At 47.1% G+C, this 14,582-nt stretch overlaps 2 protein-coding genes across 7 annotated transcripts in view; both read right to left on the bottom strand.

The window, feature by feature from the left end:
- Positions 1-3,159: 3,159 nt before the first annotated feature.
- Positions 3,160-5,565, bottom strand: LOC110325745 (40S ribosomal protein S17). Its single transcript, XM_021203861.1, has 5 exons — positions 5,463-5,565; positions 5,118-5,269; positions 4,606-4,711; positions 4,082-4,147; positions 3,160-3,276 (listed from the first exon to the last, which is right to left on the bottom strand). Exons 1-5 carry the CDS (start codon positions 5,463-5,465, stop codon positions 3,196-3,198), a joined length of 408 nt encoding a protein of 135 aa, XP_021059520.1. The 5' UTR covers positions 5,466-5,565; the 3' UTR covers positions 3,160-3,195.
- Positions 5,566-7,511: 1,946 nt separating this feature from the next.
- Positions 7,512-14,582, bottom strand: part of Cpeb1 (cytoplasmic polyadenylation element binding protein 1) — a 106,546-nt gene continuing 99,475 nt past the window's right edge. For 4 of the 6 annotated variants that reach the window (XM_029532776.1, XM_029532771.1, XM_029532773.1 and 1 more), the window contains exons 9-12: positions 12,425-12,623; positions 10,891-10,985; positions 10,340-10,420; positions 7,512-8,931 (exon numbers count right to left, since the gene is read on the bottom strand). In XM_029532776.1, coding sequence (XP_029388636.1) covers positions 8,833-8,931; positions 10,340-10,420; positions 10,891-10,985; positions 12,425-12,623 — 474 coding nt within the window. In that variant the 3' untranslated portion in view covers positions 7,512-8,832. The remainder of the gene's footprint in view (positions 8,932-10,339; positions 10,421-10,890; positions 10,986-12,424; positions 12,624-14,582) is intronic. The other 2 variants (XM_029532774.1, XM_029532779.1) reach the window with 1 other exon arrangement.

A 14,582-nucleotide genomic window follows, 5' to 3' on the forward strand; every position in this document is an offset into this window, starting at 1 on the left:
GGCACATGTCTTTAATTATGTCACTGGGAGGCAAATCTCTGAGTTCAAGGCCAGCCTGGCCTACACAGTGAGTTCCAGGACAGCCAGGAAGGACTACATAGTGAGATCCTGTCTCAACAAACAACAAAGAGGCTTGTGTTAATATCACTTGTTATATGACATTAACTATAATATCAAGAACAGTCATTAAGAAAATAACACGGGCTAGAAGCTCAGCAGTTAAAAGTACTGGCTGCTTTTGCAGAAGACCTGGGTTAGGTTCTTGAATGCACATGGCAGCTGAAAACCACCTTTGATTCCAGTTCCAGGGGACTTGCTGCCCTCTTCACACTCACACACACACCCCTCACAAATATCCATCCAAGGCAGCATTTGTGTTGAAAGTACTACGGCAGGCTCTCCAGCTTTAACCATCTACAGTTGTTAATTTGTTCCCAGCTCAGCGGTCGAAGTCCATGTCTTAGAGTCACTGTTGTGGAGGAAGAGGTGTATTAGGCTTCGACTTCTATGACACTGTTTATCATCAAAGGAAGTCAGGCCAGAAATTCAAACAGGGCAGGAGCTGATGCAGAGACCATGGATGGTTGCTGCTTACTGGCTTGCTACATCTGCTTTCTCAGAGAACCCAGGACCACCAGCTCAGGGGTGGCACCACCCACAATGGACTGGGCCCCCTCCATCAATCACTAATAAAGATAATATCCTACAGGCTTGCCTACAGCCAGATCTCATGATGGCATTTTCTCAATTGAGGCTCCTTTCTGATTAGCTCAGTGGTTTTCACCTATGGGTTGTGACCCCTTGGTTCAAACAACCTTTTCATAGAGGTCATATATCAGAAACTTATATTGTAATAACAGTAGCAAAATTAGTTATGAAGTAGCTGGGGGCCACCACAGCATGAGGAACTGTATTAAAGGGTGGCATCTTTAGGAAGGCTGAGAACCACACTGCTCTAACATGGTGGCGCACGCCTTTAATCCCAGCACTCAGGAGGCAGAGGCAGGCGGATTTCTGAGTTCGAGGCCAGCCTGGTCTACAGAGTGAGTTCCAGGACAGCCAGGGCTACACAGAGAAACCCTGTCTCAAAACAACAAAAAAACTAGCCTACACAACCCACCGTATCTCTAATGACAAATAGACTGCACACAAGAATAAAATAGAAATAAGCCAGGTGTGTTGGTGCACATGGGAGGCATGGCGCAAAGGCAGGCAGGGCTGAGTATGAGGGCAGCCAAGGCTACCCAGTGAGACCATTAACACAATCACAGAAGTAGTATACTGGTGTATCTGAGGAACCGATTCAACAGCTTACCATATGAAGCTAATTTAGGCAAATCATGATAGTGGTCCAGCTTTTGTTAAGAGGGCCTCAGAGTCCCTGGACAGATGATTATGAGCTGGGATTTGTGTTAAAAAATATAAAAATGTTGAAAAAAAATCAAAATATGGTGTTCATAGACTGGCAAAAGAGGTGTGCTGGCAAGTTTTGTCATCCAGACACAAATTAGAGTCATCAGAGAGAAGGGAGACTCAATAGAGAAAGTCCCTGGTGATGGTGGCACAGACCTACCAGCACTTGGGAGGCAGAGGTAAGCAGACTGGAGTTTGAGGCCAGCCTGGTCTACCGAGTTCCAGCATAGCCAGTGCTACAGAGAAACCCTGTCTCAAAAAATGAGAGAAACACGAGAACACCCATCATGGCTTCCTTCAGTGATGGACTAAGATGTACAAGTGTAAGCCAATTAAGCCCTTTCTCAACTTGGTTTTGGTCACTGCTTCATCGCAGCAACAAATCACAACTAAGGTGGCCAACTTTGCCCTAACAGCGCCCTCACGACTCATCCCAGCAGTAGCAGAAGCAACCCCTGAAGCCCCAGATCTCAGCAAGGTTGCAGAGGGGGTTAAATTTCCAACAATGGAGACACAGTGGACTAGAAGACAGCTTCGTGATGGTCATTCCGACAATACCGCTTTCTAAGACCAGTGTTTCTTTTTTGAGGTCTATCTTTCACCAAACTCAGAACCCCCAGGGTTCCTCAACAGTCTATCTCTTCAATTCTGGATTACAAGTGCACACAGCCAAACCTGGGCTCCAGGTGTGAGCTAGTGGCCCCAGCTCGGATCTTTATGCTCAAGCACACTACCCAGAGAGCAGCTGCACAGCCCTTTCATTATTTGGGGTTGGGGCAGTTTTGAGACTCTCTAGCCCTGGCTGTCAGAGCCGACTTTTTGTCTCCCCCTAGTGCTGAGATTAAACATACCCACCAAAAGCCACTCAAACTCACAAGCAGCCAGCCCATCATGACAAGTGTTTTTAAACTTAATTGAACATTTAATAAGCAATGTGTGTGGGTAAAATAGAATAAAAGATACAGGGCTCTCTTGATTTCATAAGTTTTATGCTAGCAAAGCTCATCTAGAGCCTTGTCAAGGGTCACGAATTATATAGGGACCCTGCGTCACCATAGTCTCACCCCAGCACTAACACAATTGTTTCTGTGGCCACTCTGGAGTCTCCAATTACAGAGCACCCAGGGGCCAGCACCTATGCAGACCTTGAGCTAGGCAGAGCAGCATCCTGCTCACACCTGTGGAGGAAACTCCCCCTCCCCCACCAGGAAAAATACCTCCCCATGCTTGCTGGGTTTTCTGTTTTCCTTACAGCTGCTCATCTGAGAGCAAAAGCCCTTATAATATGTTCTAGTAAAGGGAGTTATCAACAGATGCCATATGGGAGAAGCAAAAAAAAAAAAAAAAAAAAAAAATGCTCATGAGGTACAGTCTAGCCTCAAATACTCAACTAATTACAAAGGCTAATTTTCAATTCCAGGACTCAGAGTAAACATTAAAAACCTATCAGATTGAAATGGTGTCCAATAGCAACACCCGTGGTGTTCATGAAGGAACTGTCAAAGCCCCTACTCAAGACACCCTACAAGACAAGAGCAGACACACCTCCCCTGGTTGACACCATGTCCTAGAACTAGGCACACTGACCTAAACAACTTCGCTTATCCAAGAACCTGAAGGGAACTGATAGCTAAACAGCTCCCCACACGTCCTGAGAGCACACTAGGGTCTCCCCAAACCCTAGACTAGGTTTCTATGTGTTCAGCCTTCCACCCGACCCTAACAGCAAGAACAATACAGACAAACTTGTTTTCAGGTTTATTGAAAATATGGCATAACAGATTAAACAGCTCCACGTGGTGTTTTGAAATTCATGCCAACCGTAGGCTGAGTGACCTGAAGGTTAGAGAGACTGCCAAAGTCCTGCAAAACAACAGACACACGGTGAGCACTCTGCCACCCCAGCCCTTCAGCCGGCAGCCAGGGGCTTTCCACCCCAGGAACTTTCCCCACACATACCTGGCTGATGAAACACTCCCCTCCCCAAATCTAACTTTGATCCAACCTTCACACAGGTATTTCCTAGCCAGGACACACCAACAAACCCAAACAACTACAATACAGCCCACACCTGCCCTCCATAGCTGCCACTACTCCCTAACTAAAGCCTGTAAGCATGTTTTTAGCATAGTCACACTGCACACACCGCAGTCAGAGGGGCTTAGAGGTAGAGCCCCTAAAACACTCCCCAGCCTCAGTCTACACCTGAGAGGAAACCTAATGTACAAGGCACAAGGAACGGGTCAGGCCTGTCCCCAAGAACACTCAGCACCCGGGAGCCCACCACGCTCTGGAGCCTAATAGTGTCAGAAGGCTGTGCAGAGACAGACCAGCAGTGGTCCCAGCAAGCGTCAGCTGCTGGTCTCACTGAGCAAGATGCAGGCATATGGGGAGCGTATCCGCCTCAAACTGCTCAAAATCACTAACAGCACGCTGGACTCTGGCGCCTGTCTCACCTCACATACTTATGCCGCTGAGATAAACTAAACCACGCGTAAGATAGCTCAACTGTGACTGGCCTGACTATGAGACCAGGGAGGAAAGCAGGTAAGAGCCAGAGCTGAAGGGGGCGGGGCCACAACTTAGGAGCCAGCCCCAAACAAGGAAAACACACCCCTGAATTCCCCCAGACCCAGCCGCTCCAGCCACTCGCTCGGCCAGCGCTCACCAGAAGCTTCAGCATCTCCTTGGTGTCGGGATCCACCTCAATGATCTCCTGATCCAGGGCAGAGACCTGAGAGAGAATCAAGCTCAAATCATGAACGCGTGTCATCTTTCACCTCCTCCGTTCCCACTCACGACTAGGGTTTTGCCACATAACCTTGGCTGGAAAGCACTGTGCAGCCCAGGCTGGCCTCAAGCTCAGAGAGCTGCCACCCAAATGCTGAAATTAAAGCTGTGCGCCACCACGGCCCATTTTACTCTTATGCCAGAACCATCTAGTGTACATTCAGAAAGCAGTCGGGAGGCACCCTCACTAGGCCCCCATGCCAAAGTGAATTTACACCGGCAGAGAAGCTAATAGGTAGGCTCAGCCCACGCCTTTAAATCCCAGCACTCAGAAGGTGGAGGTGGGCGGACCTCTCTCTTGTCGGTTTGAGGAGCAGGTTAAGACTTCACTGACATCCAGCTGAGTTCCCCCCACAGGTGAGCCCCCAGGAAGAGGCGCAGAGGAAGACCCCCAGGTCTCACCTCGGGAACGTAGTTATCTCTCCTCTCTCTCTCTTCCTCCTGCAGCTTGATAGAGATGCCTCTCACGGGGCCTCTCTGAATCCGCTTCATCAGATGCGTGACATAGCTACAAGCAACGCACAGCGGTGACCACCTCGCACCCAGAACAGGACACGACGCCGACCTCGTTTCTACGTCAAGGTCGGCCTCACCATCGGAAAGCCTCCTCCACACACACGCACACCCACTGTCCAGACGTCCACTCCCTACACCCCTCACACGCCGTCACCAGCCCCCCGCCGAGCGTCACTATCTCGTCCGCACTTGTACCCTGACTGGTCTCATCCGTCGTACGGACGCGGCACTGCCAATGTTCCGCACGGCGTGGCCATGGCGGTAAAGTGAGGGAAGCAGGGACCACGGCAGTAAGGTCTCGAGGCCGGAGCGCTGCCTTCAGCTACCGTAAGGCACCCCCCGGTCCTCGGCCGGCCATCGGGGGCAGCGAAGGGCCCGGCGGCGGCGGCCCCACTCACCCGGCTATCTTGTTCCGGAGCTTCTTGCTGGGGATGATGGCGATCTCCTCGCACACGCGCTTGTTGGTGTGGAAGTCATTACCCAGGCGCGTGTAGTACTTCTCGATGATGACCCGGGCCGCCTTCTTCACGGTCTTGGTGCGGACGCGGCCCTGAAGGTGGAGAGGGCAAAGTCACCGCGGAGCCCGCGCCTCCCGCGGAGGGGCCGCGGCGCGCACGACCTCATGCGGAAGCGCGCGAGGCCGCCGGTCACGGCGCCGGCCCCTCGCTGCGGACTTGAGGCCGCGACGAGCGGAGGATGGGCGAGGATTGAGAAGGACGGAGCCCTGGGAGCCAAGCACCTACCATGTTGGCGGGTCTCGGTAAAAGAGGAAACAGGAAGCACAAGAGAGGCCTATAAAGCGCGGCCAGAAAGCCGCTTCCGCCCGGCTCGCGAGAGTCCCACAGCGGCCCCTAGCGGAGCGGAGTGGGCGTGCCTGGCTGTGGGCGGGGCGAAAGTCTGCGCGTGCGCGCGCCGGTAACTCGGCCGTCTTGGTTTCCGCTCGCAATAGTTCCGTGCTTCTCTTGGACGTCCAGTGTGTTTAAACCTAGGAGGTACTTTGAGGTCCTGAGATGGAGCAGATAGGAGGCCCAAGCTATGAAAGGTATAGTAGTAGAGGGGTCATCCCCGATCTCCACCCTCCGCGCGCCTCTAGTCAGAGATTAGGAGGGTCTAGCCTAATCGGTGAGGTTCCTCTCATTTCCTGGTGTCACAGCAAACATCACCTAACTAGAGTGGCTTTTCTTCACATCCCAGCACAGTATTCCATTAGAGCTGGTCCTAAATGTCTGAGCACATTTACTTTTCTTTTCTCGACGAGCTCTCAGCTAAACAGGAAGGGCTAACCTCGAGTGCTTAAAACAGTGGCTGGCGCACAGAGAGGTCTCAAACATTTATATCAACCAATAGGATCCCAGTTAACTAGGCTTTTCCCGCCAAGTGAAGACTATCTCCAACCTTCAGCTTCTTCCGGTTGTTCTGCCATACCCAAGCCCAAAGCAGGCTTTTAGGCTACGACCCAATGGCTTCATCTGTCCAGAGAGGGCCTTTCCTCCAGCTGTATCCTGGGACAGGGTCCTGCGCTCAAACCTAAGGAGACTGCTGACCACAGTGCATGTATCAAGGGGCCAAGGCTGTGCTTCATCCTTCAACTCATCTACGTCGCTCTGGTACGGTGAAGAGCTGAAAGTTCTTACTCTAAAAGTAGCTCATGACGGGAGGAAAAAGAAGTCCTTGACTGTGGACCCGGAAGACGACTGAAGAGATCAAAGGATCAGTGACCCCTGGGGGTTGCAGCTTACTTTATCAGTGAATTCCCAATGAAGTGGAGGCCAGGCTCCAGGTAGAAGACTAGACCTTACAGTCTCTCGTTGGAAGAGAACTCTTGGATTCTGATGAGTAGTGAGTTTTTGCACCTTATAAGGATGCTTTAGGGGACTGGCGAGATGGCTCAGTGGTTAAGAGCACTGACTGCTCTTCCGAAGGTCCTGAGTTCAAATCCCAGCAACCACATGGGGGCTCATGACCATCCGTAATGAGATCAGACTCCCTCTTCTGGAGTGTCTGAGGACAGCTGCAGTGTACTTACATGTAATAAATAAATAAATAGATAAATAAATAAAAATTTTTTTTTTTTTTTTTTAAAAAAAGGATGCTTTAGTACCTAGGAGTCCCTCTCCCTCAGACTAGAGTTTCCCAAAGGATCAGTTCAGCATGCCTTCTCCACTTGAAAAACCCTCAGACCTGTCATGAAGCCATGGAGCCTGTAAGAAAAGCTAGTGTAAGGGCTGTGAAGAAACAAAGCATTGCAGGGTGTGCTGGTGTATACCTTAGACCCAGCACTTCGGATGCCTGCCTAGCCTAATGGGAGGCAGGTTTCCCCAAGGTTGAAGACAGGCTGGTTTACATAAGGAGTTCTAGGACAAGGCCACAAAGAAAGACCCTGAATCAAAAAAGCAAAATAGTAACCACTCAGAAAGGAATTACACCAGCACAAGTGTCCAAGAGGACAGAGGAACACAGCAGGACTCACAGGACAGCAGCCAAGTGGCTCCTGACTCTTGGGAGTTATGCCTCTAGCATTCTTAGGGCTCCATCTGGAGGAGGCCTTGAGGAGCCAAGAAGAAAAATGTATAGGCAGGCTTCCTATATCAGATTGTAATCACCCAGGTACTGGACGCTCCAGAGTGGCTGACCAGGATGTAACAAGTTCCACATAGGAGCAGGTCTCCGCATGTACATCCCATCCCTCTGGGCTGGTATCCCATTAGTGAGAATCCATGAAAAGAGGACTTGTCTCTGGAATCTTCCCTGCTTGCTACCACACCCCCCAGGTACAGAGACAAAACTACAACTCTGCTGCAACGTGTTTATTATGTGCCAAAAAAAGTACACCACAGCTTACTCCACACATCTGTAGGAGAGTGCAGTCTTGCCTGCATATACAACAATGAGGTAGAGACTTCACACACAGCTTCACAAAACCCACAGAGTAGCTGGGATATGCAACAATGCAACATCAGCTCAGCAGGAGGGAGGGGTTATGACACTGGCTCTTTGGCACACAGCTTCCCTAAGAGGGGCAAGTAATTAAATTAAAAAGAAAAGAGTCAAGTTTTCAATTCCAGTAGCATTTTTGTCAACTATAACTGTTGATTCATACATTCTTCAAATAAAAGTTGTAAGGAAGGGTTCTTGCCCCTCTAAGAGAAAGGGCTCCCGTGAGCCTTCACCTGCCCCCACCAAAAAGCAGCCCTTTTTTTTAAATTTTTTTTTTTTTAATTTTTAAGCTCAGTTACAAAAGAAAAAGTCTTGTGACTGTGATTAAAAACTTCTATCAACCCTCCCCCAACGTAAGTGCAACATAAGGTGCGACAAACCATTTAAAACTATATACAGCAGCTGCTTAGACTTTTCCTCCGGTCCAGTTTTAAATAAAATAATTTTTATCTTGGTTACAAATGCATTGATTTGCAACTGTGACCAGCAGTCCCCCAGACACAAATTTGCTATAATGTTAAAAGCTGCCAAGAAAGAAAAAAAAAAATATATTGTTCCAAACGACTTAAAAACTGTTTTAAGGAGTGTAAAAAGGAACCAGTAAAAACCCTCGAGCGTAAACTATGAAATATGATTTGGTTTAAATGAAGAGCAAAGTCTCCTTTGTTTGTTACAGTAAAAAACACCAGCTGAACACTCAATTGATGCCGTTCAGGTGGGGGTTAAATCAATGGAAAGGCACTGTATGGCAACTGCAGAATGAACCAATGAGACCTGCGCATCACCACCATCAATATTGCAAGGAATGTAAAAAGCGCTTTAATAAATAAACCCAAGTGTAGGCATCTGTGTCAGACCTTCTGGACACAGTGGTTTTTGTTGTTATTTTCATTTGCAAAATGAGGAACTAGAATCTGGGAAAACTACAATTGCTTGAGGGTGAGCCTGAGGGTCCTTGCTCTGGCACACCCCACTGAAAACAAGACCTGACAAAACTCATTGTGCGTTAATTAGTGCAGAAACAAAGACAGAGTTAGCAAGTACAAAGGTGACTACGATTCTCCCTTGTCTGCGGAAAGCTAGCTCCCATGGCGCCTGTGCAGCGAGCTGCTGCCTGACTTGACAGCCTTTGGCGCCACAGGCCACTGGGCAAGGCCAGCTTCTCTAGCTGGAATCTCAGTTCTTCTGGTTCCTCATTAGGGGGCTGTGGTGGCGTAGGCCTTCCATGCTGTGTCGCCAGTGCCAGCAGCTTCGGCAGAAGTACTTGAAGCAGACCTAGGTTAGGGAACAGAGAGAGGTGTGTTAACTCTAGATGTAAAGGCTCCACTTTAAGAGGAAATTAAAACCCCTGGCTTCTGTGAAGAGAGACTTCCTGTTAGCTTTCTCATCCCAACAGCGCTTCTGCAAACAGTTTAGGCTTCTGGTATGACATGTGAGACCATGCAGCTTCCCAATTTTTCTCCCTTCTCTTCTACACAGCCATTTAGTCTCAAGGCTGCCAACATGAGAGAATGCTGAAGAACTGGTTACAGATTCAAGTATTAGGAGAAATGCCTGCCTTTTCTCATTGAGAAGTGACTGGTTTTGCTAGCTGGGTAACCAACCCCAAGCAACCTCCTAACAAGAACATGAAGTTGAGGAGTCACTGTGAAAGTTACTAATCCACAGAAGGTGATTTAGAAAGATATTTGTTTTCAGGTTTTATTTTACTATCCAAACTTATTGTAAGCTCACTTGGGAGCTTCTGTTTGACTTTATTTATAGCCTCCATACAAATAACAGCATCACCGCAAGTCACACTAAGCACGGATGTACTGCTGGAGTCTGGAAGGCTCCAAACATCTAAGGTTGAAAATGTGTTTCAATGGTTGTGCCTGAACAAGATAAACCCAGCGAACATTCCAGAATGAACAGGAAAAGGCTCACAAGCAACTACTCATAGCTGAGAGCTACTGACAGCTGATGGCTTTTAGAAGAAGGAAAGCAGGTTTTCTTTAAGGTAACTCCCTGGTAGATGGATCACTGCAGTGTACAAGTAGCCTAAATGGGACTAGGTGTTGATATGCACTCACATACACATATGTATTTATATATGTATGTATGTGTGTGTATATGTGTGTTATGTGTGTGTGTATATATATATATGTATGTGTGTGTATATATATATATGTGTGTGTGTGTATATATATATATATATGTCATACCACACCATATGTCAGTGAGTGAGACAGACAGACAGACAGAGACAGACAGACAGAAAGTGTGTGTATCTGTGTATGGTGTTATGGTAAACACATGCCAGTGATTCTCATGCTCTGGTAGGAGCAGTGGGTAAGAGGCTTGCTGTGAGCTCAAAGCCTGGTTACATAAGTTAACAGGACTAAACAGTAAGACCATTTACAACAACAACAAAACCAAAAAACCCGAAAGTACCCACCACTACCAATGCCATACCTGTACAACAGCAGCAGCCCAGGAAGGGAAGGGTCAAAAATCCAACAAGCACCTTTCCTATGCCTAGAGTTGTGGATCAATTTATGTACAGAGTTCTCGACTACACGTCTCTATGCTCTCAGAAGTAAGTTACCTCAGAACTCTACTTCTCGTGTCATAAATGTGCCTTAATACATTTTTAAACTGTGGTAGGGACTTCATAGGCATCTACAGTGCCCAGAGGACTCACCTGATCTCGGCAGAAGAAAGGACCAGGCTGTGAGCTGCAGATAAGACACAGAGAATCTTCTAGATAGGGGTCAATCTGAACCTGAGGAACAGCAACAGAAGATAAAATGGCTCTATGGGTCAGAGGAACTGTAGTTACATATTATCGAGTATATAGGAATGTAGGATATTTGTTCTTACGGAAACAGAATTGTAGGCGAGGGCTGAATATAGACCCTAAATGACAGACACATCCCACTTTTAGCATCTGGACAACCACAGACCTGACTGGCTGCTCTTTTAGGCAAAATGAACCCCAGTCTGGTATCAGTTAGCAGCAGCTAAGTGTTCAGAGAATTTAGCTAAGAGAGTTAATAAAATGGCTACTTAGCAATTTCAGACAACTATCAAAATGAGGACCCTTCTCCCTAACCACACTCATATACACACAAGTCTGAGTCTCCAGAGGAACTCAGGTTAACTCTGCAGTTGGGCTCACTTCTCCAATCTTGGAGCTACACTGTTTTATAACTGATCCAAGTCTCAAAATAAAGACACTAACCACACACTCACCTTCTTAGTAAACTTGGTGGTTTTGATCTCCACAAAAGCAGCGGTGACTGCTTTCAGGTAACTACGTTGGTTATTGAAAGTCACACGACCAGACCCTAGGAAAATGGGCACAAGCTTATACCTTCTGCTCAAATTCTATTAAATTCTCTTCAACATTCAAGAAACCTTGTTTCTACACCAGTGCTATCTAACAAAGGTAAATATTTTATGTAATTTCTTTTATCTTTTTTTTTTCTTTTTTTTTTTTGGTTTTTCGAGACAGGGTCTCTCTGTATATCCTTGGCTTTCCTGGAACTCACTCTGTAGACCAGGCTGGCCTCGAACTCAGAAATCCGCCTGCCTCTGCCTCCCAAGTGCTGGGATTAAAGGCGTGTACCACCACGCCCGGCTAAGCAGTGGAATTTTAGTAATATATTTTACCTAAGTGTTTAAGTTACTTTAGCACATAGGAGAAGCTGCATTTCAAGTACTTTAACAACTATCACACTGGACAGAATAAGTCCTAATCACGTTGATATAAACCATTAGGTAAAGAGGAAGGGAAGGGGCTTCCTCCAGTGCAGGCAGATGCAGAGGAGGACTATGGGCTCAGGCAGAAACCACTGCAGACTAAACTGTTTCCAAAGGGCAGGAACAGCACTCAAGCCTTGCCATGCCCAGAGGTACCGTAGAGAACTAGAAACGAGCAGGAGAGCTAGGAGAATCCCTGTTCTGCCAAGTGCTGCCCCGGCCCTACAGCCTCTCAAGTCCTAGTCTCCATCTGCAGCACAGCACTGACAAGCATACAGTGCTCCTCCCTGGCCACATGCACTGTGGTGGGTAGACCAGGCATCTGGGAAGGTGCTTAATTCTACATGCCTTGATCAGAGTCCAGCTCTACTAAGTACATTCACTGCACTATGTCTGAACTAACCTCCTGTCTCAGAAAGGCTGATCAAAACTCAGTCAAGACACGGACATTAAGATAGAACAGCTCAATGGATATGCAATGTTTTAGAAATTATCCAGAAAGCAACTGGCCTGTCTCTGACTCTAGACAACATCAAAGATGTAAAAATGAAAACAAATTTCCCTTCCTTTTCCTTCTTCCCTTCTTTCCTGACAAGGTCTCACTATGTAGTCCTGGATGCCTTTGAACTCAGAGATCCACCTGCCTCTATTTCCCAAGTACTGAGACTACAGGCATGTGCAACTTTGCCTGGGAAGAACCTTTAATGAAGGAAAGTTCTCAGTAAAATGTAGTCTTTAAATGCATAGTTTGTCTAAAACTAGTTTGGTTGTGTACTTTGAGTTTCCAACAAACCTCTTTCCTCCTTTTCACAAGTCCTATCACAGTCCTACAATTACCCTTTTCCCCAATGTGTGAAATAGTAGCAGAAGCAAGATGCAGACGGGCCAGTACTGTTAACTTCTGGAGGAAATGATGATCTGCAAACCTGGGTCAGATCTCGCTACACTCCCAAGGGGTAAGTATTACCATCTTAATCTACTCCCAGGGGCACCAAGCCTTCCCACACAGAAGTAGGACACTCACCAATGGGGTACTTGTGCTTATCTGTGTCAATCCCAGCATACACCACTCCACCAAATAGGTCATTCAAGATGGCAGCCAGAGCCTCAGCATTGAGCATCCCGTGCAAGGCACCAACAAACACCGTCCTGCTGGGATCCAGCCTCTGAGATGGGCTCCAGACAAAGTTGCTGTCAGCCAAGACCCAAGGGATTACCTGTACCTGAAAACCCCCCAAAGGTTTATCAGCTGGCATCTTCAAAGAGACCGAGCTTCCTGTGTAGTGGGGTACATGCTTTGGACACTACAGCGGCAGCTGCTGTGACTACACAAGGCTGGAAGGGCACTGTCACCCATCTGAGGCACACAGGCTTTAACCAACACAGCGTTAAGTTGAATTGCCTTTGTTCATACTGATAAAAGCAAATAAAACAGAACTTGTTCATTCTGCAGAGTAATCAAGAAGGACCAAACTGACAGGCCCAGGATCCTTTAACTTCAACCAAGGGTCACAGGAACCAACAGAGCACAAGTTCTCAAAAAAAGAAAACCAGAGTCCTTGTGACAAGAGAACTCACAGAACATTTAAAAGTTAGAAGCATGGAGGACAGAAAGATGGAAATGCTTATGATATCACTGGGGTAGTTACTGGCCTCAGCCAAGATACTTAGAGGGCTTTGTTCCAGCAACAATGAGAACATCTTCCCCTGCCCTTTGTGTGTGTGTTTCTGTCTGTCTGTCTCCCTCCCTCCCTCCATCTCTGTCTGTCTGTCTCTGTATCTGTCTCCCCCCCCCCTCTGTTTATGTCTGTCTCTGTATCCCCTACCTCCCCCCCCCCTGTGGCCACACACAAAGATCTAAAGTATTAAAAGTTTCACTAACACCAGGAAAAGTGTGCTGACATCTTCTTTCCTCTGAGTCTCTGACCCCAGAATTAAGCCCAGTTCAGCAGGCAGATCATCTAGGTTTACAGATGGCAATAACTATTTATGTAAAATTACCTAAATTTTCTTTAAATGTTTTGAAGCAGGAAGAGAACTGAGACAAACACCAAGAGGTAAAAACAATTTAAAAGAAGATCTGAACAAGGTGGGTGGCAATGGTCACAGGTTACAAGTAAAGATATTCTTCAATGGAAATCTGCAGAGGTCAGACTTCCTGAATGGGAAGCAAGGAAGAACCAGGCAGGGCCTAGACCCACACAGCCTGAAGTTTGAAGAACCTGGTAGAGAAAGTGCACAGGGAAGCCAACAGCCGTACCAATTCAAGAGAAGACTACTTTGCACATAGGGCAATCTACAGTTACAGGATAGATCCCAGAATATAGGGCCTAGGTAGGACAGGTTAGACAGGTGAATCTGGGTCTAAAAATAGTAGAACCACAAAATGAAATAACTGAGAGAGAAAAGATGACAGGAGGGAGTCAAATACCATATTGATGATGGAGAACACAGTTTGGACATGCAGTCAGTGAAGTGAGAGGACTGGGGCAGCTGGAGCTGGAGCATCAAAGAGACACTCAGTCTCTGAGGTGATAAGGAGGGGGTGGGAGGTGGGAAGGTATGATCAGGACATGAGCAGTCTGGCTGTCCTGTAGCTATGCCTGTCTCAAGTGTGAAAGCAGGGGACAAGGGAGGAAAGAGTAGATGATGTAATCTTAGCTACATGAGTTGCTTTAACAAGAGAAACACAGGAGTGTCCGTAAAGCACAGAACAGACTAGTCAGTAAACTATTTTAAAGTGGTGAGGCTGTCCTGATAGGCATTTTCCCCTTTAATATACAGGTTTTTTTTAAAAAAGGACTTCAGTTTCTTAGAGTTGATTTAGGTTCACAGTAAAACTGCACAAAAACAGACATTCCCCGCATACTGCACCCCCCAAACACACAAGCCCCCTCAACTAGCAACATTCTGCACCAAAAACTCCGTCTGTTCTGTCCTGGCTGATGACCCCACGTTGACAATTCCCTTCTCCTCAAACCAGAGTTTACACTGGGTTTTCTTCATGTCTGCTGCACATTACCGTGTTAGAGGAAATGAGTGATGACTTTGTAACACCGAAATGGTAGCTGAATGTCATCTCACAGCCCCCCCCCCAAAAAAAAAATATTTTGTGCTTTGCTTAGTCTGTTTCCCTCCCCTGGAAAGCACTGATCATTTTAATTACAGATTTTTTTTTTTTT

Source organism: Mus pahari, chromosome 1 (genome assembly GCF_900095145.1).
Source record: "Mus pahari chromosome 1, PAHARI_EIJ_v1.1, whole genome shotgun sequence".
In the NCBI taxonomy this organism is placed as follows: Eukaryota; Metazoa; Chordata; class Mammalia; order Rodentia; family Muridae; genus Mus; species Mus pahari.

What these genes read in the sequence shown, in the direction of transcription:
- LOC110325745 (XM_021203861.1), bottom strand. An exon ending in CTCCGGAACAAGATAGCCGG is followed by an intron (nt 4,712 to 5,117) that starts GTGAGTGGGGCC and finishes CGTTGCTTGTAG; the next exon opens with CTATGTCACGCATCTGATGA. An exon ending in AGGAGATGCTGAAGCTTCTG is followed by an intron (nt 3,277 to 4,081) that starts GTGAGCGCTGGC and finishes GTTGTTTTGCAG; the next exon opens with GACTTTGGCAGTCTCTCTAA.